This window comes from Dicentrarchus labrax, unplaced genomic scaffold (genome assembly GCF_905237075.1).
Source record: "Dicentrarchus labrax unplaced genomic scaffold, dlabrax2021, whole genome shotgun sequence".
In the NCBI taxonomy this organism is placed as follows: Eukaryota; Metazoa; Chordata; class Actinopteri; family Moronidae; genus Dicentrarchus; species Dicentrarchus labrax.
The window spans coordinates 23,325,956-23,351,800 of NW_026136710.1; the positions used below are offsets into that span (position 1 = coordinate 23,325,956).

The 25,845-nt window shown below is 39.3% G+C and overlaps 1 protein-coding gene across 1 annotated transcript in view; it reads left to right on the top strand.

Annotated features, from left to right (window-relative positions):
• The first annotated feature begins 1,576 nt into the window (after positions 1-1,576).
• Positions 1,577-25,845, top strand: part of LOC127370343 (stromelysin-3) — a 28,014-nt gene continuing 3,745 nt past the window's right edge. The window contains exons 1-7 of the mRNA XM_051412330.1: positions 1,577-1,809; positions 12,670-12,953; positions 17,186-17,329; positions 22,977-23,110; positions 24,291-24,505; positions 24,638-24,842; positions 25,527-25,787. Of these exons, the coding sequence (XP_051268290.1) occupies positions 1,699-1,809; positions 12,670-12,953; positions 17,186-17,329; positions 22,977-23,110; positions 24,291-24,505; positions 24,638-24,842; positions 25,527-25,787 (1,354 nt within the window). The 5' untranslated portion in view covers positions 1,577-1,698. The remainder of the gene's footprint in view (positions 1,810-12,669; positions 12,954-17,185; positions 17,330-22,976; positions 23,111-24,290; positions 24,506-24,637; positions 24,843-25,526; positions 25,788-25,845) is intronic.

The window sequence follows — 25,845 nt, forward strand, 5'->3', positions numbered from 1 at the left end:
AGTCTTTAGTGGCAGCTAAGCACTCATGGAGAGAGGACAGTTGATTCAGGTAATTGAGTTTTGCAGAAAGTAGATCTGTGTATCATCCGCATAACAGTGGTATGACATGTCATGGAAGCGGCTGAACAAATGACCCAGAGGAAGCATGTACAGGGAGAACAGAACTGGACCAAGAACCGACCCCTGAGGGACACCACAGAGCAGGGGAGCAGAGGAGGACACATGATTATTTATGCAGACATTAAAGACTCTATTAAACAAACAGGAATGAAACCAATTTAAAGCTGTACCAGAAATGCCAACCCAGTTCTGTAATCTATCCAGTAAAATGGCATGATCAATGGTATCAAAGGCTGCAGTCAGATCGAGAAGAATAAGGACGGAGCTTTCACCTTTGTCAGCACGCATAAGAATGTCATAAGACACTCTCAGTAATGCTGTCTCAGTGCTATGTTTTTGGTGAAAACCAGATTGGAATTTGTCAAAGATTCTGTGACCCTCTACAAGCTTCAGGAGCTGGTCCCCAACAATCTTTTCAAGGATTTTAGATAAAAAAGGAAGTTTGGAGATTGGTCTATAGTTTTCTAACTGGTCTGGATTGAGAGAAGGTTTTTTAAGAAGTGGCTGAACACTGACAGTTTTAAAGAGGTCAGGTACGGACCCTGATGTGAGAGAGGAATTGATGATAGAAAGCAGGCTAGGACCTAAGACAGGCAGTATGGTTTTTAAAAATGTTGTAGGAACTGTGTCACAGGGACTGAAGGAGGGACACATATTATCAACAGTTTTTGAAAAGATCTGTAGAGAGATAGGAGCAAAATCAGACAGTAAAATAGGATGACTGAACGTTGCAGGGGGAAGAACAGTGAGGGAAAAATTAGACCTTAGACCATGGATCTTGCCAATGAAAAAAGACAGGAATTTTTCACAGTCAGCAGGAGAGGAGGCATGAATAGCAGGAGGAGATGGAGTTACAAGCTGGTTGATAGTAGTAAACAAAAACCTTGGGTTATGTTTATTGCTAACAATCAGATCAGATCTACTTATTAATGTCTGCTTGATTGCTACCATCCCTGAACAAAAACAACCAATCAGAGTCAAAAAGTTGATTCTCATTCCCAACAACAATCAACTATTTTCAGACCACCAACCCAACCCACTCTGATTGGTTGTTTTCGTTTGGGCCCGGTGGATTCTTGCAAATGTCATTAGGAGCACTAGGAGGAGCCAGAGGAACCTGATATTTTCACTGATTATCTGTCTCATGTACTACTGTCAGGATATAGTGAAAGTTTCAGCAAATATGACAAAAAGTTGTTGTTTTTTTAAATAACCTACTACAGCTTTAATTTGTTTTCAGTAAACACTATGAAGAACACATAATTATAATCACATAAATCATAAATCCTACTTACAGTTATTTTAACCAAGAAAAATGGAACATTGTGCTTAGTTTCTACATACACACTTCAACAATTAGACAACTCCTTTACTTTACTTTCTATTCGTTGTATATCTGGAGTGAGAGGGGTTAAATCTCGTGTGCAGCTGGAAACTCGTAAAAAGTGTCATTTGAAGAGGACAAAGAAATCCCGTGGCACGCTATAAGACCTCCTGCCTTCATTCATCCCGCTGCACAGCGGCAGCAGTCTTCCTCACGCCTCCTCCTCCGCCGTTTCACACTGTTACTGGATCAGGATGCGGGCTGTCGTGTTTTGCTGCAGCATCTTGTCTTTGCACCTTTTCCTCTGCGTTCATTCTCTGCCGGTTCGCGACCGGAGGACCGCCAACAGGTACAAGCAGCTAGAGGTGAGTCCAGAGAAACACTGCATGCATGGGGGAACACAGTGTGAGCAGTTTGGGACAAAAGAGCAAGCTGTGTGTGAGAGTGATAAGATTTACATGTGAGTGAATATATTAAAACTCATACAAGCTTAAGCAGATAAAACACAAGTGAATTTCTCTTCTGCTTATATTATATTATATTTTAAAGAGAGCTGCAAACTGCTATGTCACTTTCATACACGGCTGCATGCCAACTTTTAAATGCTTTTGTTCTTCAACATTAGCGTGGTGTTTCTGGCTGCTGAATGTTAGGAAATATGTGAAGTTGCTCACTAAAGAGATTGTGATGGTTGACTTAAGGTCAGATTCAAAGCTAACAAAATACCGGTAACACTTTATAATAAGGGTACAAATCATAAGGTAAGCACAAAACTTCTAATGTATTGTTTTAGATAAACCCTTTAAGTTGCAAACATGATTTTGATGAGTTGTGTTAACGTTTGTATCTGTGTTGTGTTGGAACAAGTTAATTTCAAAGAGTAGCCTAACCAACTTAAAAACTTGTGTTTATGCTACATATTACTAACTTAGGGGTAATTAAAAATACCTTTGATTCTAGATGAAAATCTAATTCCTCTAACTCAGTGTAGTACATTTGTTGAAGTTTTGTAGAAGTCACCATTACTCAAAAAGACTTGTGGAAACTGTACATTGTTTTGTTCAGCCAAAACATTTGTTTTTAGAGAAGTCAGGGTTTCCCAGCCTTTTAAGTAAAGAACCCCTACAATCACTGTTGGGCAGTAACTCATTACTAGTAATAATATTACAGTAAGAATATACACACTATACTATACTGCACTATAGTAGTGTAACTAATTACTAATACATTTCAGCAGTAATATTACAGTTACGCCACCCAGAAATAATTAGTCACAACCTTACTTTTGTTGGCCTCCTTTTTTTGTGGGGAGTAGCAGAAAAGTAAAATAACTAGTAGTGTAACTAATCACTGTTGGCAGGGAGTAATAAGTAAAGTAATAATATTAGTTTTGAAAAGAGTAAGGAGAAATACATTTTTAAAAATTGTGTAACTAGCCCAACACTGCCTACAGTAGATGCACGCCCCTAATTTCAGAGGATTTAGTCTTTGGGAATCTCCTGTGAGTAGTTTGTTTATTTTTAGGTTTGAAGATAATTAAGTTTTCATAGTCAATAAATGATCAAACTCGGATCACTACTTTTTCCAATGAATCAAAACAGTCAACCCTGTTTATTTCCTTGTTGTTCCAACTTCCCAAATTTTTTTATAAAAGTTCAAATATTTTATTCCTCCTTTTGCTGTGGACCCCCTATAACTCAAGGACCCGTGTTGGTCCCAGGACCCCAGTTTAAGAACCACTCACTTAAGTAATACTTAACTAATGCAATTCAATTCAATTCAATTTTATTTGTATAGCGCCATTTCATAACAGAAGTTATCTCAGGACACTTTTCAAATAGAGCAGGTCTAGACCGAACTCTTTAACATTAATTACAGAGACCCAACAGTACCACCATGAGCAAGCACTTGGCGACAAGGGCAAGGAAAAACTGCCTGTTAAAAGGCAGAAACCTAGGACAGATCCTCTGGCTCTAGGTGGGTGGTCGTCTGTCTCGACCAGTTGGGGTGAGAGAGAGAGAGAGAGAGAGAGAGAGAGAGAGAGAGAGAGGCAGAGAGAGAGAGAGAGAGCGCGAGACAGACAGACAGACAGACAGACAGGTGAATAGCAACAACAGTATTGGCAATGGCAATCTAGCAGGACCATGGCAGGAGGCTCCACCAGGATCAACAAGAACCTGCGAGACAAGAAAGCACAAGAACTCCGGGGAAGAAGTGAAGTTAGTAACATGCATAAATGGAACATGAATGAGTGCAGAAAGAGAGAGGAAGGGAGGAGCTCAGTGCATCATGGGAAATCCCCCGATAGTCTAGGCCTATAGCAGCATAACTAAGGGATGGTTCAGGACTCACCTGATCCAGCCCTAACTATAAGCTTTATCAAAGAGGAATGTCTTAAGCCTACTCTTGAATGTGGTGAGGGTGTCTGCCTCCTGAACCACAACTGGAAGCTGGTTCCACAGGAGAGGAGCTTGGTAACTGAAGGCTCTGGCTCCTGTTCTACTTTTAGAGACTATAGGAACCACAAGTAGCCCAGCATTCAGAGAACGTAGTGTTCTAGAGGGGTAATAGGGTACTATGAGCTCTTTAAGATATGAAGGGGCCTGACCATGAAGAGCTTTATAGGTGAGGAGGAGGATTTTAAATTCTATTCTACATTTTACAGGGAGCCAATGCAGAGAAGCTAGTACAGGAGAGATGTGATCTCTTTTTCTAGTTCCTGTCAGTACTCGTGCTGCAGCGTTCTGAATTAATTGGAGCGTTTTAATGGACTTATTGGGGCAACCTGATAATAAAGAGTTGCAGCCTTGAAGTAACAAATGCATGGATTAGTTTTTCTGCATCTGTCTGTGATAGGATGTGTCTAATTTTTGTAATATTACGTAAATGAAAGAAGGCGGTCCTAGAGGTCTGCTTTATGTGGGAGTTAAATGACAAATCCTGATCAAAGATAAATCCAAGATTCCTGACAGTGGTGCTAGAGGCCAAGTTAATGCCATCTAGAGTAACTATATCTTTAGACAGTGAGTCTCTAAGGTTTTTGGGGCCAAGAACAAGAATTTCGTTTTTTTTCTGAGTTTAACATCAGAAAATTGCAGCTCATCCAGGATTTTATGTCCTTAAGACATGTTTGTAATTTAGATAATTGATTTATTTCATTGGGTTTGATTGATAGATATAACTGCGTATCATCTGCATAACAGTGAAAGTTAATGGAGTGATTCCTAATAATGTTGCCTAAAGGGAGCATATATAAAGTAAATAGTATTGGTCCAAGTACAGAACCTTGTGGAACTCCATGACTAACTGTAGTATTTATTGAAGATTCAACGTTAACATGTACAAACTGCGAGCGATCTGATAAATATGACTTAAACCAGCTTAGTGCGGTTCCTTTAATGCCAATTTGATGCTCAAGTCTCTCTAAAAGAATATTATGGTCAATGGTGTCAAATGCATGACTCATGATGATTGAATGCAGGAATTAATGCAGGGTGTATCATTAATTCCTGTTGCTCACCACTAACAAATGATCAACTCACCATGAGAGATAGATCATCAGTTAAAGGTCCAGTGTGTAGGATTTAGTGACATCTAGCAGTGTAGTTACATCTTGCACCCTCCACTTCCAAGCGTGAAAGGGGAAACTATGGTAAATGGACCTGTACGTATAGCGCCTTTCTAGTCTTCAGACCACTCAAACCGCTTTTACACTACATGCAACATTCACCCTTTCACACACATTCACTCAGTGATGGCAGTGATGCTCATCAAACAGAAAATAATGCACACACTGATGCACAGCATCGGGAGCAATTTGGGGTTCAGTAACTTGCTCAAGGATACTTTGACATGTGGCAGGAGGAGCCGGGAATCGAACCCACAACCTTCCGATTAGGGGACAACCCGCTCTCAGTACAGTCAGTACTTGGTTTGTCGGTTCTGGGCTACTGTAGCATGGTAATAATCAGTTAAGGAATATTAATTCACACAAATTCATGGGTGTTGGTTGATTTTGCATTAATTGTTGAAATTTCAACTTCTGGGGCTGAAAAAATATTCTTCTTCTGCTTCATATTTCTATGAGAATAGACCCAATTATTATTAGTATTTTTTACACAAAAAAAATGTTTTGTGTTGTTCGAAGCCTTATCATTCTACTCTAATTTGTCCATTACTAAATCGTACACATACTGATACTGTACACACTCATCACCTTGAGCCATGCATTAGTTAAATATTACTTAAGTACATGATTTGACAATATCTGACAGATGAAATCATTAACCCATTAATTAAATCATTAACCCCACAGATGAGATACTGTATTGTATGAATAGAGAGGATTCTATTTTAGAATTAAAATTCATTTTCTTGCTATATAAAAAACAACAGTTGCATAAAAAAAGCATTATTTAAGCATTGTATGACATTCTACTGTACGGTCAAACAGGACAACATTTGTTTCAAACTTTCTGCAGCTTGATGGATGCCAGGCCTGCTTTCCAGTGTAGCTGTCAACAGCGTGAGTGAGGGAGTCAGATTAAGCAGGCAGAGGCAAGTCATCTGGCAACTGGTGAAGGTTAAAAAACTCTGCTTGTTTGCTGACTCAGGGGAAAAGGAGAAAACAGCATATAGCTACTTAGAAAAAGACAGACAGATGCCTCAGGCAAACAGACACTGTGCAGCCCCATCCAGGCCTTTGTTGTGCATTGTACTGTCTACAGAACTCATCGCAATTTATTGTATGATCCTCAATATTTGAGTGCTTAATTTGACTCGCCATATAAGACATGTTGTTGACAGATTTATTTTCCAAACATGCAGTCAGGCCATTACTTAGGTGAATAAGTGAATACCTCTTTCACCATTGTCAGCAGTAGCTCTCCCAAGTGTATTTAATGTAGAAATGTTACAAATCTATAGATTAGGTAGATAGGTTGTTTGAACAGTTTAAACTTAAAGGGACTGTTCACCCCAAAAGGAAATATACATATTTTTCTTTCACCTGTAGTGCTATTTATCCATCTAGATTGTTTTGGTGTTTTTCGTACCAAATCTACCGAACTACACCCATCAATAGCTGATGCTAGATGAGCTAACTAGTGTTACAGCTCAACTGAAGAGGACACCATGAATGATCCTACACTCATGACAGTGCAGGATCTGTCATGAGCATGAGCCTCTTGTCCACCTCTGTGCAGGGAGGCATAGAAAGAAAACAGTTCCTACATGAAACTCACAACAAGTTCTGTGGATTATCTAATTGTCCCTTTAAAAGGTTTAGTGAGTGATGTTTACAGTGGAAGATCGGTCTCTCAACTCCATTCATACTAATCCTCTTTATCCTGCAAACATTCCATCCACTTGGCATAATCAGGCCGTCTGTGTGCAAAACACTGAATGGTTGCTGATATCTGGGACTTTTTCCAGTTAAATATTTACCCCTGAGAGATTGCTTCCACTGTGCGCATCATTTATCTCAATTTGGACTACTTTTTTTTCTGCCAGAGGATGTCTGTGGGAGTAGATCTTATCGCATTTGCAGTGTGGTGGTTTAGGGAGTCAAATCAGATTCTGCTCATTTTTTGTTATTGCAAGTCGTAAAGTTAGTCATTCCTAGTAATGTCGAATCAGCATCCCTGAAACCTTTTATAACACACTCTCTGTGTTACACTGGAGACGACCTGATGTCATGACTGAACAGGGAATTTCCAGACATCTGCTCTCTGTGTGCAGCTCTGCAGAAGGTTGAAGAATAGATGTGTGTGTTTGTGTGGGGGCACTTTTTTTTAAGTCATGCGCATGTTCATACCTGCATGCACACACTGTATTTACATGTTTGAGTGACATCAACAAAGACTCCCCAATGTAACAGATGCCACCTATTAGATAAAACAACAATGCTCCCCTCTGTAGACGGGCTCAGTGCTTAATTTGGGTCGGAGCTTGGGCACGTCAGTTTGGGTGAGACACAGCAGCCACAGAGGCTTGTGGGGACATGTTAGTTCCATCTTCAGGATCTCCCAGCATACACAAAGCTTTGTTTCTTTGGCTTTGTGTTTTATTTTTTAAATGAAAACTTGCTTCTTGCCCCACACACTTGCCTTAGTTCTGTCACTCACCTCAAATTGAGCTGACTGTCAGCTCAGATAAGCCTTTGGCTTAAATGTGGTGAAGTGGTAAAGAGCTCTTCAACCCTGCCGGAGCCACCACTGGTTCTATTATTATGTATGTTGTGCACAAGGGCAGATCTAGAGGGGTGGCACCGGGTGGCAGTGGCCACCCCTAAAAAATGCCTTGTCACCCCAGTTTGGTGTCAAATGCTGTCATTCATTTAGATGATTTAAAAATGAATGTGTTAAAAAATGGAAATTAATTTAATAAATTGTTATGACCATGTTGAACCACACTACAGACTAAGTGATATGCATAAGTTCAGTGAATAAAGACATGTATTGTTTTTGAGTTAAAATATCTTCATTTGGATGCTTTTCCAAGCAAATATTTTAAAATATGTTATTGTTTGCGATTAAAATTGCAGTGTGTAGGATTTAGTGGCATCTAGCGGTGTAGTTCTAGATTGCAACTCCTTCACTTCACACTTGCCTTGCAAGCATGAAGAGAAACTACAATGGCCCCTATCTAGAGCCAGTGTTTGGTTTGTCTGTTCTGGGCTACTGTAGAAACATTGCAGTTCAACATGAAGGTGGGCCACAGCGTTTGTAGATAAACATGGCTCATTCTAAGGTAACAAAAACTCCAAATCAATTCCTATATTCAGGCTATTACACACTAATGAAAACATACCTATAAATATTATATTCCATTTCTGACCCTCCTAAAGGTTGACTTTATTTTAGATTGCTAGAGATGAAATAAGTAGTCGATACGTTATTTTCAACCATCCTTTAAGCAAAAATGCCTGAAATATTTGCTGGTTTTCTTTGTCATATTATAGTAAACAAAATATCTTTGTGTTTAAAACTGCTGGTTGGACATTTTATAGACAAAACAATTGAGAAATTAAACAATAAACTAATGGATTACAATATCCAATATTTAAAAAATCATAATAATAATTATGATTTTTTAATATAAATTACAAATATATTAGAAATTTCTATCAAATTCTACAGAAGAGGACTTGATGTTTCTCATTTCGTGAAATGGTAGAGCATCTAACATTTCAGTCAATGTAAGCATCACATAGTTTGAACAAAGTGTTGTAAATACAGTATACTGTATATGATGTCATTAAGTGAGGTAAATGTTTTTTTCTAACTTCAAGCTTAACTTTTTTTTTTACGTAAAAAATAATTTAAAAGAATACTACCACATATTGTTGAAAAGATTTGTAATTAGGCTGGGTCTTTGCTGCAGTGGGTTAGGGTTAGAATCAACTTCAGAACTTTTGTTTAACCAGAAACAGCCGTAATATCTCTATCACTCACCACATAGACAGAAACAGTAATTCTACCTCATATCATCATAACATGATTCATTCGAAGTTAACAGAAACAAAATTAAACTCACCAAAAACATTGTTTTTCCACTGTTCAAACAATCACCATAATAAAAATGGTCAAAATAAGTCCTGAAAACACCAACTTAAATGAGAGAAATGCACATGCGGCCAGACCAGATTTGTGAACGAACCACAGAGAGGCTGCGATAGCAACACAGGTAGAGGGAGTGTGACACTATGACTCCACTATATCTTTACATAACAAATACTTGTTTGCTGCTAAATTTATGTTCTAAATCTCATATATACACGTATATATATATGTGATATATGTGTGTGTGTATATATAACCTTTAAATTTGGCCTATTAGTTAGCCATCTTTAAGCAGTAAACCACTTCTCTCTGTTCTTGACAGCATAATGAATGATTTGGGCCAGATGGCTTACCTGAGTTCATTCCCAGAGAGAGACTTTGTTGGTTTTTGAGGGTGACTCAGGGCCAGCATGGCTTTTTATTGTCAAGTATTTGAACAAATATTAAGCCATAATCCTTTTACATTAGAGCCTTTGACGTTTTGCTTAAGCATGTAATTCTTCTCATTGATTGTCTTATTTGCTATACAATCATGAAGGACAATTCATCAGTAAATTAGGCTTTAATTAGCCTTTAGACTGGGCGGAGGGGACTTCTTACATGACTGAGGTTACATAAATTAAAGCGTAAACTGACCTTTTGTCTGTGAAGTCAATTTAATCCTGTTTGTTTCACCATTAGCTTCACAGGACACAGAATCCAGGTGTTGACTTATTTGACAGATTAGTGGTTGTTGAGATCAAAAGTTCATATATCATAAGTTCATTCTGACAAGCACTTTATTACAGTAGCTCAAAGCACTCAAACTGTAGGTGGTCTCATATCAGATTAAAAGAGTACAAACATGTATTCCAGAATTGCTTGCGGTAACAATTCACATGTTTTGTTCAGAGTCTTCCAATTTTTCAACAACTGATGAATCTGATTATTTGTTTTTTGTTAACCTTGGGAAAATAGATCTATTTAACAATGACCTCATGTATCTCTGGTGTGAGACAATGCAAGACAAGGATGCACCAGCCCAATGATAGTTCTCACCCAATAATTTCCACCCTGTTGCTAGATCTCAGCCATAGTCGTGCGTATACTGGTGTAGCTTGTTGTCTTCTGGTCTTCAAATGGCCCACTCAGCAACTCTGAACGTGAACTGTACCAGCAATCATTGGCTGATGGGACAGCTGACCTTGCTGGCTTCAAACAGTCAAATCAGCAAGACAGAAACCAGACTGTATCAGCAGGTAAAGAAGTGCTGTCATCGGATGGATTTGAGAGCTGAAGTTTTGAACTGTTAGTCAGACAAGACAAATTTCAAGATGTCACTTTGGGCCAAGGGGTGCACACATCTGACTTCTTCTCCCCAGTGCTAATGTTTTAAATTTTTAAAGCCCCCCTTCAGTTAAAAATCAGTGTTTCTTCCTGTCCCTACGGTGTGCTGTTTGAATGATGTCTGTACAGAGTGTGACAGTAGAAGGATGTTTTCACATTCATATGCTGAAAGTGGAAAGTTTCTCTGTGCAATATGATTTGTGAAGTCGCAAATAGTTTGGAAGTCAGTCCTGGTCCAGTATGCAACTTGTACAGTGATTCTGGATTTTTTAATGAGCTAGAAGGAGTAGATGACTTTTTAAGGAAATGGGGATATTATACTATTTCTGTGAAAAAAACATATCAGACACACATTATTGTTCCAAATGGATTATTTGTATATATGTCTGGAGGGGGTCCTTAAATTTAAAATCCTATACCTTACTGCATGGAACTCATTGGGATCAAGGTGACATGAGGGCAGGGAGTGCTGTGGTGATTTGGCAGGCTTAATAATGTCACTTATAGTGAAAACTAGGGCTGGGCGATATGGCTTAAAAATAAAATCTCCGATTTTTTCACACCAAACCCGATTTACGATTTTAATCGATTTTTTTGTAGACTGTTTTTTAGTGGGTGTTTGTGGGCTGTGGTCCTGTATATCTCGCAGAGAGCAACATTTCTCCCACTCGGCTGCATGCCTCTGCTTGAGGTGCTGGAATAAATTGGTTGTACTGCTACCTTTGGTTTCAAACAAACTTTGCAGTGGGTCGTGGTTTGTTCGCTGTCGGACGCCACAAAACCAAACCAGTTCCAAACAACCGACGACACTGTGCCTTTTTTGGGGACGAGCTCATCCTGGCTTGCTGCCGTGTTGTGTTTATCTGTGGAGAGGCGGGGGGAGAGGTCAGTGCACTCTGACCTACGGGAGCCCAAAGGGAGCGGTGGTGTTGTGGAAGTTCAAGAGAAAACCGATTTTAACTAAGAATAAATCGTGTTTAACTACAAATTCGAAAATCGATTTATCACCCAGCCCTAGTGAAAACAATACATTTTATAAAAGCATTTATTTAAAAAGTAATGTATAGTATAATGGCCTTTGAGCCATTGGAGCAGAACAGTACATCCCTACTTTGGGCTCTAGGAAAGTCCCAGAATTGTGTTTCAAGTTTATTATTCTGGACTGTGCTGTAAAAACTACATTTGATAATCTTTGGTATAAAGTAGGATTAAACGAATATAAATGATCTGTTTGTTATGTGTCTTTTTATACGTGTCTCAGATGACTCAAATTGTCTTTACAATAATAAATATTAAAACTATGCAAACCACTTCAACCACTCCCCTCTAGTTCTTTACAGCATGACTCACAGAGTTAAAACAAGGATCTGCTGATCCATATTTGGATGTTTCAAATGCAGCAGTGGTTATAATAACAGTGTAGTCTAGTATATGGGGAAGCTGAAAATACTTTACCGGTGAAAAATGAATCATTAGTAGTCCAATGGACAATAAGACTATAGTTCTTTAACTAATTTAATTTCTTAAGTTATTTTTCCAAATTACCAAAATAAAACATTTTTGGCTGAAAGAACTCAAATTTGTAAACCTAAAATGGAAGTTTGATTAAAACTCCAAAATCAGCCAATAGATCTTAGTTACACACTGGACCTTTAAAGGGGTACAATGCTAAATCAGTGAGGTACTCACAAACAGTAGACTTTTTAACTGGTTGCCTTATTTCTGTCAGTTTTCTTAAACTTCTTACAGTGTTTTTACAGTGTTAAGATTTATTTATTAAATATTAAAAATGTAGACCTTTAAAGTCCCTTAGATGAATGAGTGTCTGTAATTTCAGTTTCATATCTCAGAACTTAGATAGCAAGGCCTTAACGAATACTTAATTAAAATCGTTTATAGTGTGTAGGATTTAGTGGAATCTAGCAGTGTAGTTATAGATCACAACTCTGTCGCTTTATGCTCCCTTTCGAAGTACGATGGAGAAACTTTGGTGGCCAAGAACCACAAACATGTTGAAACATGGTGGTTGAACATGGCTGATGAAGGAATGCTCATTCTAAGGTAACAAAAACATAACAATTCTAACAAACTAATACTAACAAAGTACAGTAATGATAACACGGTTATGCATATTAGATTAAATTTATGCCAATAGACCCTCCTAAATGGTACACAATGGACCTTTAAAAAGCTGTCTCATACAGAATCTAAAGGGTACCTTGTTCTTCTGTATGGCACATCGAGGGGCGGTACAAAACAACATCGGTATTTGATGACCTGGGATTTGGGACAAGAGTCTCTGTATGATGACCTCAGTGACTGTGCCTTTCTTTGCAGGGATGGCCTCACAGCAATAGCAACATTGGTCTGAAGAAGAGAGGAAGACATGAACAAAACACGCTAAATAATGAGCAGCATTTTAAGTCTTTCCCGGCATCAAAAGATGACACTGAGTTTTGGAAGCGTCCTCGCTGCGGAGTGCCAGACTATCCCACCTTAACGCAGGTTGGCCTGTCATACTACAACCTGAAGAAACTGAAAGGAGGCCTGAGTAGACAGCAGCGCAAGAAGCGGTTTGCTCTGTTTGGAGGGCGCTGGGAGAAAACCGACCTCACTTACAAGTAAGAAACACAAATATTCTGTTTGTAAGTACATTTGTTTATTCAGCTTTTCAACTACTTATTACAGCTTTTGTCACTGTATTTCAATCTAGAATTCACTGCTTAATGTTTTAAGGGATGAAATATCAATGAAGATAAAACATGTAGAAAAATGGGCTCTGTTAGTAGGTCAGCCCATGCTTATTCCCAGGGTGTCAAATACTGCAGTTTTGTCACAGCAGATCGACGCACAAGGTACCCACAACCATCTGTTTCAGACACAGCAGGTTTTTTATCTAACTCCAAAGTAAACCATCTGTGTCAGTTGACATAGGGTAAGAGCGAGAAAGTCTGTAAGGACGTGGTTGGGGATGGGTCAAACCAACACAGGACTTTCACACTGGAGACTGGGGTTCATGCCCCATGTCAACCCAAAAGTCAACTTGTTTAAAGTTGGCTTGCGCCACAAAACGTACAAATTTTACAAGGATACTGGGTCATTTAATTGTCATTTTACACCGCAGGGTTGTATACATTTTATGCTAGTTGTAAAACTAAAAATCTATACACAAATCTTGCCCAAACAATAATCTTTTCCTAACCCTAATCAAGTAAGTTTGTTGCCTAATCCTAACCAACCTGTGACTGTTTCTCACTTGTTAAAGGGCCAGTGTAGGATTTAGTGCCATCTAGCAGTGTAGTTGCAGATCGCAGCTCCCTCGCTTCACCCTCACCTTCTAAGCTGGAAGGAAAAACTATGGTGGTTATAAAACGTGCAAAAAAGCCACTCTCTAGAGCCAGTGTTTGGTTTGTCCTCTCTGGTCTACTGTTGAGGGAATTCTCATTCTAAGGTAACAAAAGCATAATAATTATTATACTAATACCAGCTAAGTACACTAATGAAAACATGGTTATGCATATTATTTTCCATTTCTGCCAATAGATCCTCCTAAATGGTACACACTGGACCTTTAAAAAGCCGTCTCATACGGACTCTAAAGGGTACCTTCTGTATGACACACTAAGGGGCATCGATATTTGACGACCTGGGATTTGGGACAAGAGAATGTGTTGGGTTGTTTGTCTATATTATGTGTGTGTATACCAATATCAGTATCAGCCTCAAAAATGCTGTTTCTTTAGGGCTATTTCTCTGCTGAGGGATACTGAATCTTTTCTTTATCTTTCTAGGAAGCTTTATTTGGTTTATTTAGTCAAGTTTCCTTTACAAATACTCATATTTAATTAAGTATATTTCAGATTTCAAGACAAAGCAACAGCTGTGTTCAGCCTTCTTCAAACACAGTTGTTACACAGTGTCATCACCTCCAGAAAAAAACAAGTCATTTCATCTGAGAGCACTTGATGGAGCAAAACAAAGCTGATGGCTTCAGTTTGATATGGACCTCATGGGGGCGAAAATAGGATGGGAGGGGGGTGAGCTAACGGTAACTTAAAGAACAATGTGTTTACATTTTAGCTTGTGGTGTAAATTGTTTGTAGATTCAATTTGTCAAAACAACCAAGTAGGCTGAACCACAAGCCACCTCGTAAATTGTGGAATCATCCTTTAATTAAAACTCGCACTGCTTAATAATTATATTGTAGAGACTGTTATTTATGTGTTTACCAGGATGGTCAGCATGACACAAGCATCCGTGAATCAAGTCAGCACTGCCTCATTCTGCTGTTTGTGTGGGTGCATATGTGCTTGTGTTAACAGTGTACACAGACTGTTGCTACATCAGAGACTCTCGTGCTGTTAGTAAAAACATTCCAGTAGGATCGGACTGTGTATCTGTAGGGTTTACCAGTGTAACTGATCATGTACAGTATCAGTCAGAAAAACCTTTCTACTCAAAGCATAATGAGAAAGTAAGGGTTAAGCACAAACTCGGAAGACTAGAAAGGCGCTATACAAGTACAGGTCCATTTACCATTTACAATTTATCCAAGAACATTTTGGTATTCACTAACACAGACAATGGCAATGAATGTATGGAATTGGAAAGGTTTATTGCACATAATGAATAAATGTGTGTGTAAAACCAATGTGTACTGTAGGAGGGTTGAATGGATTGGGAAATGCTCGAGGGATGGAGGGATGGAGGGATGAAGGGATGAGGGTCAAGAGATGAGGGGGTATGGGAAGGAAGGGTGAGGGTTGAATGGATGAAAGGGAAATGGGTTTGTGGGCAGGTGGATGAATGGATGGAGGAGTTCGGCAAGACGGTGGGAGGGAACCGAGTGGGTGGTGAGACTGAGAAAAAACGTCTTATAATTCTAACTCAAACAGGATGACGTCAATGTAATTATGCAGTGTAATTTCCATATGAAACTCAAATGATACTCCTACGAGTGGTCTAAAAGAATCGGACCGATATGCAATCTCTCTTACTCTCTCTCTCTTTCTGCACACATTCATGTACCAATAATGCATGTTTCTAACTTCACTTCTTCCCCGGAGTTCTTGTGTTTTCTCATCTCGCAGGTTCTCATGGATCCTGGTGGAGCCTCCTGTCATGGTCCTGCTTGACTGCCATTGCTAATATCACTGATATTAATGTTATTATTATTATTACTATTATTATTATTACTACAGTTACTATTATTACTATAATCACTGCTCGTTGTCCCATTGTTGTTGTTGTTGTCGTCATCATCTTCTTCATGTTCATCAGTCACTACTATTAGTGTAGTTGTTGCTACTGTTGTTGCTGTGCACCTCTCTCTGTCTCACCCCAACTGGTCGAGGCAGACGACCACCCACCTAGAGCCGAAGGATCTGTCCTAGGTTTCTGCCTCTTAAAAGGAAGTTTTTCCTTGCCCCTGTGCTTGCTCATGGTGGTACTGTTGGGTCTCTGTAAATAATGTTGGAAGGAGTTCGGTCTAGACCTGCTCTATTTGAAAAGTGTTCTGAGATAACTTCTGTTATGAATTGGCGCTATACAAATAAAATTGAATTTAATTGAATAATGGCATTGCCATTCTTGGTTATTTTAACTGTACACCACATTTTTGACACATGCATTTTCCTTACACAGCAGCACACACAGCTTACTATCTGGGGGGAGTCCCTTAACACTGTTAGTGATGCTTGCCAGAGGTAAAGAGGTTCATATTAAATCCTTTCTGTGTGTCTGAGCTTGTCCATACAGCTATACAATAAGAGAGAGCCCATTCAGGGTCTGTTAACACTTATCACAAGATTTACTCTGAGGAGAATGACTGCTATGTATGCAGACATACTCACTTTGTTGATTTTGAGTTTTGTTTTTTGGAGTCAGTGCACCTTTTCTTCAGCTGCAGCTCACTGGTTTGGGTCAAAGTTTCATGTGCTTACCTGAATTGACTGTGCAGTCTTTTTTGATTAGCTTTTTTCCTCTGCTTCTAGTCTTGGAATGTAAAGGAATTTAAACCCCCTACAAGGAACTTTGATTTCATGTTGATTCTGTTGGCCCCTGTGGACAAAAGCAGTAGTGTTTCTACCATCTTGTTTCATTGATTTCAAGGGAAATCTGACCCAGTGGCAGGCATTAAGAATAACTGTATAGAAATATTAAATATTCTCTATGATGGTCCTTGTAGTACGTTTAAAGAGCTGTATTCCTGGGTGTTATAGTAAGACCTTTTGCAAACTAAATCAGTATCAGGTATGGCATAATGTGATCATGTTTTACAGAAATATACTCTAGCAGAATGCTCTTGCAGTTTGGTTGACACAGTCATTAGTTTGTGAGAAGAATGCAACATTTAGAATTGTCTGTTAAGATGCAATGATAATTAATGATTAACTGATTTGTTGTAAACTAGTAAATAAATCGCCAATCATTTTGAGTAATTTTTTAAGAAAAACTTCTGACAGTGAATGTTTTCTTTGGGTTGTGGACAAAACAAGACATTTGAGGATGTCAGCTTGGGCAGTGATCAACATTTTTGGACAATTTATGAACCAGAAAATGATTGGCAGATTCATTAACAATGAAAATAACCATTAGTTGTTGTCAATACCTTTTCTACTTTTCTGTTTCAATTTTAGGTACTTGTAACAAATTCTCCTGCCACACCTACTGTTATATGTTATGTTTGAGAGATGTGTGATTTTTTCGCTGCAAATATTTTAGGACATGATATTGGAAAGTTGACGGTAGGCCTAGATGTGGAGACTCCTACAAAAGACTCACATCCTCTGAGAGTTTAAAAAGGTTATATGTTACAAATGTATTTTTTCGCTGTGTGTGTGTGTCCAATAGGATTGTGCGTTTCCCCTGGCAGATGAGTGATGGCAAAGTGCGGCATGTCCTCCAGGAGGCGTTTGGTGTGTGGAGTGCAGTCACTCCTCTGAGGTTCAGAGAGGTCACTGCTGAGAAAGCTGACATCATTATTGACTTCAACAGGTAAGAGAGGTTCCCCAGCACGTCTGGAGTGCGCTAAAACAGTGGTTCAGGCTCAGGACCCCCACTATGGGTCGCCAATGCGTCATGTTTTGTGACCCCCCCAAAACCTTCCTGATTTTATGGTGTGAAGAAAACTTCAAATTTATACAGTAGGCCTATATCTCAGCATTTGATTAATTTCTGTGGAGAAATCAAACAATCTGCTCAAAATTGATTTCCCTATTTGGGTTCATTAGACATTATAATGAATATATATTCAATATAATATGAAAAATCCATAATATATGTCATTTATTAAGGGGTCGTCAGTTTACTAAATGGTAGAAAGGGGATCCCCTAAGGAAAAAGATTGGGAACGACTGCTCTAAAATATTACAAGTAAAGTAAGTATTACTTATTATTATTATAATAAGTATATTCTAAGTTTACGTTTTAAAAACTTTTCTCTGTTTTCTTTACTGACATGAATAACAGCACAATGGTTATTCTAACATGCGAAATGGGGAGTAGTGTTAATGTTAGAAAAAGCATGATTTGGATAATTCATTCAGTCTATATACAGGTCTCGTAAATCGGGTCTTCATTTTCTCAGGAAGTCCAGGCCAGAAACAGAATTGCATAGTGAAAGTAAGGCTCATACGGAACCAATCTAGACACAAATGAACAAAGTGCAATCAACATTTACAACAACAGCAACAAAAAGTTGTCTGTTTCCACTTTGAGTACAAAGATGCCATACGAAACTGTACATATATCACCCTACATACAGTACCTGTATCAGCCATAACATTGTGAGCACTGACAGGTGAAGTGAATAACACTGATTATCTGGTTATCATGGCTCCTGTCAGTGGGTGGGATATATCAGGCAGCAAGTGAACATTTTGTCCTCAATGTTGATGTGTGAGGAAATGAGCGACTTTGACAAGGGCCACATTGTGATAGCTAGACGACTGGGTCAGAGCATTCCTAAAACTGCAGCTCTTGTGGGGTGTTCCTGGTCTGCAGTGGTACCTATCAAAAGAGGTCCAAGGAAGGAAAAGAACCAGAGACAGGGTCAAGGGCAGCCAAGGCTCATTGATGTACGTGGGGAGTGAAGGCTGGCCCATTTGGTCCGATCAAACAGACGAGCTACTGTAGCTCAAACTGCTGAAACAGTTACTGCTGGTTCTGATAGAAAGGTGTCAGAACACACAATGGATCACAGTTTGTTGGTATGGGGCTGCAGAACATTCTGACCACCAGGGTGCCCAGGTGGTTAAATGTTATGGCTGATTGGAGTATAGTCAAGCTACAGATCTAGAAATGCAGCAGTGCTAGTTCCCTGTCTTCTGCAGTTGGCCATAACTTTTCATCCACATCACACCCAACCCAGTCTCACTCCCAAGTCAAATACTGCTACATGGCTCTCTTAAATCCATCTTGGAATGAATCTTTTTGCATGCCTGGTCCATCCCATTTTAACACAGGTATGTCCAGATATCCAGCATTGATTATGTCCAACGTGTCACCTCCATTAACAGTTCCTCTGTCTCTGTGTGTTTCTGGTCTATTAGCACAGGCATAATGCTATATTGGAATCAGCTGTGGTTGATTTCTTTTAAAAGCAGTAGAATGTAGCATATTGCAGTGTAATATACAGTGATTTAGTGTTATGTTGGAACGTAATACAAAACAAGTATTTTAACATTTAACAAAAGACAGAGTTCTGGTGTTTTGAGAAACAATTCATATAATGTCAAATGTGAATGTGTGGTCACTGCATGCATTTTGTCTTATGAAGAGTGATCCACAGTTGAGTCCACATTGACTGCTGTTGTGCTGAGTGTGGATGGTTTTGCAACTCAGTATTGAGATATATGTGAAACCCATTGTTAAAACAAAGCCTGTAAAAACAGACCAAAAGTTGGCAACTCTGTAATCTGACCCTGACATAAATCTCTTACAGACTTTTGTCAGACTGACCCAGTAGAAACTAAACCAGATGTGTTCCCAGGCGAGATCAAGAGCAGATTACAACCATGAATGAATGCAACACAGGACTTGTATGGCAGGGTTTTTAATAGGGTGCCTCCAGCTACATTTTTATCAGCTCAGATGAGTCATTTTGGCATTTGGTTTACAATACGTCTGTGTCATAACAACTCTCTTATTTCATTGTGTTACATTACCTTAAAGTTGCATAACAATTCTGCCAAGTCCTGACCTGTACAAGTAACTTTCATAACTGTGCTTTCTAACATAACTGTTTTTAGGTAATTCAATTTAAAAAAAGGAGACAGCCCTTCTTGACTTAGAAGTGTCTCCTTGACTTACATGTAGAAATAAAGTGACATTCCCTCCAGCAATATTATAAAATGCTATATTTATGAAAAATGTAACAAAATGGAAATAGAAAAATCTAATCTGAAATCTTTCAAGTCTATCTGCTTCCTATTTTTGAATAAATAACTGCTAAACTGATGTGCACAGGTGGCAGTTCTGTGGCTGCTGATGGTTTTAAACACACAAGATTTTCATCTCACCCCCAGACTACAAATAACTCTAAATAAATATGAATTAGATCAGAGAGTGGGGTAGCCTGATATATGTGAGATCAGATGTCTTATGCACTCTCGCTGTGGTACCAGTAAGCTCCCTCACAGCTGAGTTGGTTTTTATGCACGAGGTGTCACTACTGCAGCTGAATGAGCAAAATGAGCACAGATGCAGCTCTGAAGCTGCTGAGGGGCTCATGTACCAGATTCCAAATACGTCAAGAGTCTACAGCCAAGGTTGTGAGCACAGCAATGCCGCAAGCTAAGTGCTAAGATTGTTAACATGTTCACAATGCTGATTCTAACCAGCTGAAGTTAAGCAGGAATAATGACTACCACGTTCACCATCGAAATCTAGCGTTTTAGCATGCTATCATTTGCTAAAAAATACAGCTGAGGTTGAGGGGCTTGTCATTAGTTTTGCAGGTATTCAGTCATAAACCAAAGTATTGGACAAACTGAAATTTTGACCTGATGGTGGCGCTGGGTGAAAAGTCAGAAGATAATCAGAGTTATTACAATTCATCCTGAATGTCTGTACCAAATTACTAGACAATCCATCCAATATTTATAATAGTAGAACAATGCATAGTAGTTGTGCACATTCAAATACTGTTGAAGCAAGATGCTAGACCAATAGAGGAAAGCATGAAATAAAACGAAAACATGAAAAAGGGACTGCAAACTCCCTTAATGTGCCAATAAATTGCATTTATATATATGAATATATAGTATATATAATATAGCTGTAATATCGCTATTGTTCGCCACCAGACTTCATAGACAAAAACTGTAATTTTACCTCACATATTATTCTAACACTGTAAATTCATTTAAAATGGACAGAAACAAAATAACACTCATCAAAAGAGTCTTTGTTAGTCTTTCCAACAAACACAAACTCTGATATGGTAGAAATAAATCCTTAATACAACGACGTAGATGATAAAAACAGCAGTTTCAGTGGCTCTACTCAGCTGCGCACGGAGCAGACTGGCTATAGAAACAAACCACAGAGAGGCTGTGATAGCAACACAGGCAGAGGGAGAGTGACACCATGACTCCACTATATCTTTACATAGAGGATAGTTGTTAGCAGCCATATTAATGTTCTAAATCTCATGTATAACTTACCTACCTACAGCGTTCGGACACTTTTTCATGTTTTTATGACAATTCACCAAAAACCAAAAACCCGGCGCCCTGGTAGCTCAACTGCTAGAATGTGTGCGAACAAATACCACGAGGCCTGATTTGCATCAGTAGATGTGTTGGATAATCAGAAGGGATTGTTTCCTCTCTGCAGCTGTGCCAAACAGTAAACTGTAACCACATGTTAATCACTGTCAGTACATGGTTATTGTCCACTGCTCACAGATGCTCAGCACAGATGCTGACAGCTACACTGTAAAAATGCCAGGCCATAGGATTACATGTTGTTTGGATTGATTACAATTTAAAGTAAAAAGGAAAATCAGTTGTAGCAACAAATTCTCTTGCTTCAACAATAGTGAGATTAATTAGTGAGATAAGAGTGTCGACTCGTGTTCTTTAGTTGTGGAAACAGCTGAGATATACAACTTATACAACGCAGGAGTTGACTAAATATCCAGCTGATCTTAACATATCAAATTAAGTTGTTTAGAAACAAAAATATTCTTTAGAAAACCTTGTTTTAATGAATCTGTGAAAAGATATAATGGAGATTGGTTATTTGTCTTTTCATACCTTATTAGGAGAACAAGTTGGTGATATATGATTACACTGAACTTACAGCCTACTGTTAACTGTATGTGACCCATTCATTTTATTGTCGTTCTGCTATTAGATATCCAGGCTATTGGATTGTGTGACAAAACACAGATTTCTGACAATATTACAAGGGAAAAAGGAATAAAATATATAACCAAGATTAGATATAGTTGTCAGGCCTGCCCCTGCTCTCCCACAATATTAAGTCTATTCTGCATTTAGCAAAAAGAAAAAATAGATGGATTGAGACCAATCACATTCCTGAACTGGCAGCCAATTATAGGGGTGTGTCTAATGTTGGAGGAACACACCATATTTGGTCCACAGATACAGAAGTACAAAACGATTAAAATATATCTTTAGATGCTATAAATACACACTGTGAATGTCTACAAAATATTAAAAATTACATTTTTAAAAAGCATCCAATTATCATGTTCATAAAAGAACACAATAAAAACAGAGATATCCTCATTCATGCCCCCTGGAAATAAAACATGATGCTTCATTTCATGTATTTCCTATTGATGCAACTGCCAGCAGGTCTGCTCTTGTCCATGTAAATTTCAGCAAAGTTCTATCAAAGGAAAGTTTTTCTCTCCTGGCTGAAGTCATGTCCAGGTTAGCATTCACAGAGCGCATGTTGATGCATCTGTTAAAGGAAGAAGGTAGTGCTGTATCCTAGCTCTAGGATGGCAGCAGTGGGGGATTCTGGAATCTTACACAGGCTGCATAAATTATGCAATTTAAAGGCACACTATCCAAGATTTTTACCTTAATGTAACAGCTTCGAAGTCATTTCGATGGTAAACAAACTCGTAGTATAGCGAATCATCCCAATAGCAAAGCAGGAGAGGGACGCCGTTGGCAGAACCAGCAATGCAAGTCTGAAAGGTGGCGTCCCGCCAAATCCCGTGAGAATCACAAATTGCTTTACAGCGTGACGTCACATACATCAGCGACATAAGAAGCAGCCTCAATGGAAGACACTAGCAGACATTCACTCAGACGTTACCTGGTCAGTAGACATCTTCGGAGTCTATCTTTGCCTGTTCGATGTCCGACGCTTCCATCCTACTGAACATGTACCGGTATACAGGGGGGAGGGGATCAGGCCGTGAGTGCAGAGACGCAGAGCTGTATATAGAGACGGCTCTGGTGAGTGGTATTTACGGCAGTTAACGTTAAATACAAGTACTCCGCAGCGACTCTAGGGGGAGCTGTTTGACAAAACCAGAAAACTGCATAGTATGCCTTTAAAACAATTTTCCTTTTTATCCTTTCACCTGGCTTTTCAACATGCTAAGCATACTGAAATCTCAAAGTGTGATATTACATTAAAATAAGTGTTATTGCAGGTACTGGCATGGGGACAGCTTACCATTTGATGGTCCTGGAGGAATCCTCGCCCATGCCTATTTCCCCAGGACACACAGAGAGGGAGAAGTCCACTTTGACTATGATGAGCATTGGACAGTTGGCAACAATGTGGGTGAGTGGGTGAGGTGTGGACTCGAGTCACATGACTTATCACAAATTTGATGACTTTAGACATCACAATATCTAAAAGACATGCAATTCGACTTGGAACTTAACACCAATGACTCGTGACTTCACTTGGACTTTTGACTTGAAAACATTCTGCTAGATACATTCCCCCAAGCCCAAAGATTTCCTGAATCAACTGATGTTAACCATCATTCTCAGCAAGTCGACACTTTATTGACCCTTCCTTCCATCCTGCTCCTTTATGCTCTGTGCTCCAATAACAGTTGAGCAAGCCTCGGTCAGAACCCCTAATTAGATATGATCTGTGCTAGGCCGGTTTATATTGAAAAGACAACCACATTTCGAAGATCATTAAAAGATAAAACTGACATATACACCCATCAGCCATAATATTCTGACTACCTGGGCACCCTGGTGGTCAGAATGTTCTGCAGCCCCATACCAACAAACTGTGATCCATTGTGTGTTCTGACACCTTTCTATCAGAACCAGCATTAACTGTTTCAGCAGTTTGAGCTACAGTAGCTTGCCTGTTGAATCAGACCACATGGGCCAGCCTTCACTCCCCACGTACATCAGTGACCCTGTCTCCGGTTCTTTTCCTTCCTTGGACCTCTTTTAATAGGTACTGACCACTGCAGACCTGGACCCAGACCCCACAACAGCCGCAGTTTTGGAGATGCTCTGGCCCAGTCATCTAGACATCACAATTTGGCTCTTGTAAAAGTAGCTCAAATCCTCAGGCTGCCTATTTTTCCTGCTTCCGGGCTAGAGCCGGGGTCTGTCCGAGGTTTGTGCCTCTTAAAACGAAAGTTTTTCCATGCCACCGTCGCCAAGTGCTTGCTCATGTCCTGAGATAAGTTTTGTTATGAATTGGTGCTATACAAATAAAATTGAATTGAAATTGAATTGAATTTAGGACTCAAAACTCAAAGTTTTGGACTTATGACTTGACTTGGGACTTGAGTGCAAAACAATGACTTGGTCCCTCTTCTGGTGAGTAAATCTGAAATACTTTGAAGTAAATGGAGGTCTTCTTGTTCTGAACAAAACCTAGTTTTAAAAGAGATCTCATTTGTGTTCCTCATTTGATTCCACTAAAGAGTAACGCATTCAACTAATTTTAGTATTATTTTCCCTTTATTCTTTGCTGTCCCGTTTAGGCACTGATCTCTTACAAGTGGCAGCTCATGAGTTTGGCCATGTCCTGGGCCTGCAGCACTCCCTGGAGCCTGATGCTGTGATGTGTCCTTTCTACAGTGACTCCTACCCTCTGCAACTGAGCGAGGATGACAAAAGGGGCATCCAGTATCTGTATGGTCCTCCTCGGCATGCACCGCCCGAGATGACAGAGACCAATGAGATAGACATTGGAATGGTGAGACAGTTGTACTGGGAATAGACCTCAAAGCTACGTGTACTGTACTTCGAGAGTTTACCAGTCTTGTATTTTGTAACTTCGTATATTAGTCCACAGAAAAAAAAACCCTGCTATGTCATTGTGCCTCAGCCGGATGCCTGCAGAACAACCTTTGATGCTGTGTCCATGATCAGGGGAGAGCTATTCTTCTTTAAGTCCCGATACGTTTGGCGTATCCGTGATGGGCAGCTACAAGCTGGCTATCCAGCCTTGGCTTCACGACACTGGAGAGGCATTCCCGACCGCATCGATGCTGCTTATGAAGACAAGTCCGGCAACATCTGGCTCTTCCAAGGTTAGTCATTCAGAGTCATCCCAAACCAAACTTGAAAAGGCTTCATTTGATGAAGATGTGTGTGCTCTGCTGAAAATGTGCAGTTAAAACATTTCAACTTGTTGATTACTAACAATCATAGTTCAAATGGTATTCAAATTATAAACTAGTGAAAGAATATTATCTTCAAAAGTCTGAGACCTGGAAGTCAGTTGACATGTACATAAAAAAGAGTAAGAGTATAAAAGAGTTGAGATGTTGACAGTGTAATGACCGAAAGTAGTAAAACTCTGTTAAAGAATAAAAAAATAAAGCAGCTCTCCATTGGTTTAAGGGAAGTTTACATTCAACCTCAGCCAATCTTGTTACCTAAGACAGTGTTACGTTTTCCTAAACAAACAAGCTGCTAACCTGGCTGCACCAGATGGTTTGCTACACACAATCATCTGGGAAATTGTTGTTGGAAACTGTTTGGAAAAGGGCAGGTACTTGGCAGGTGACCAACCAGGCAACAATCTGTCTATCACGGGTGAACATCAATCAGTCGGATCAACAAGCCATATAACGTAGTCAAACTCTTACTGATGCCAGTCTGGAGAAGAGCAGAAAAATCTTTTCCATGGAGAAGAAGACTCCTAAATTATTTGTAAATTGGTAAAACTAATATTGACTGTAGGTTTTATTTATATTGTTTTACCATGTCAGGTGACAAATACTGGGTGTTCGATGCTGAGAGGAAGATTACAGGTCCAGATTCAGTGCGGCAGCTGGGTCTCCCTGTGACAGATATCCAAGCAGCTTTGAAGTGGGAAGAGGACCATGTTGAAAAAGTCTACCTCTTCAAGTCTGCTTCTTACTGGCCCTTCAATCCTCAAGAGAATCGAGTTGATGATGCCCATCCTCGCAGCATGCACAAATGGGAAGGAGTGCCCAGTCATATTGATGCAGCCTTTCGGGACAAATATGGTGAGGACTGGGATCGGGAAAAACCTATATTATGACTTTCAAAAATTCATAGTTGACT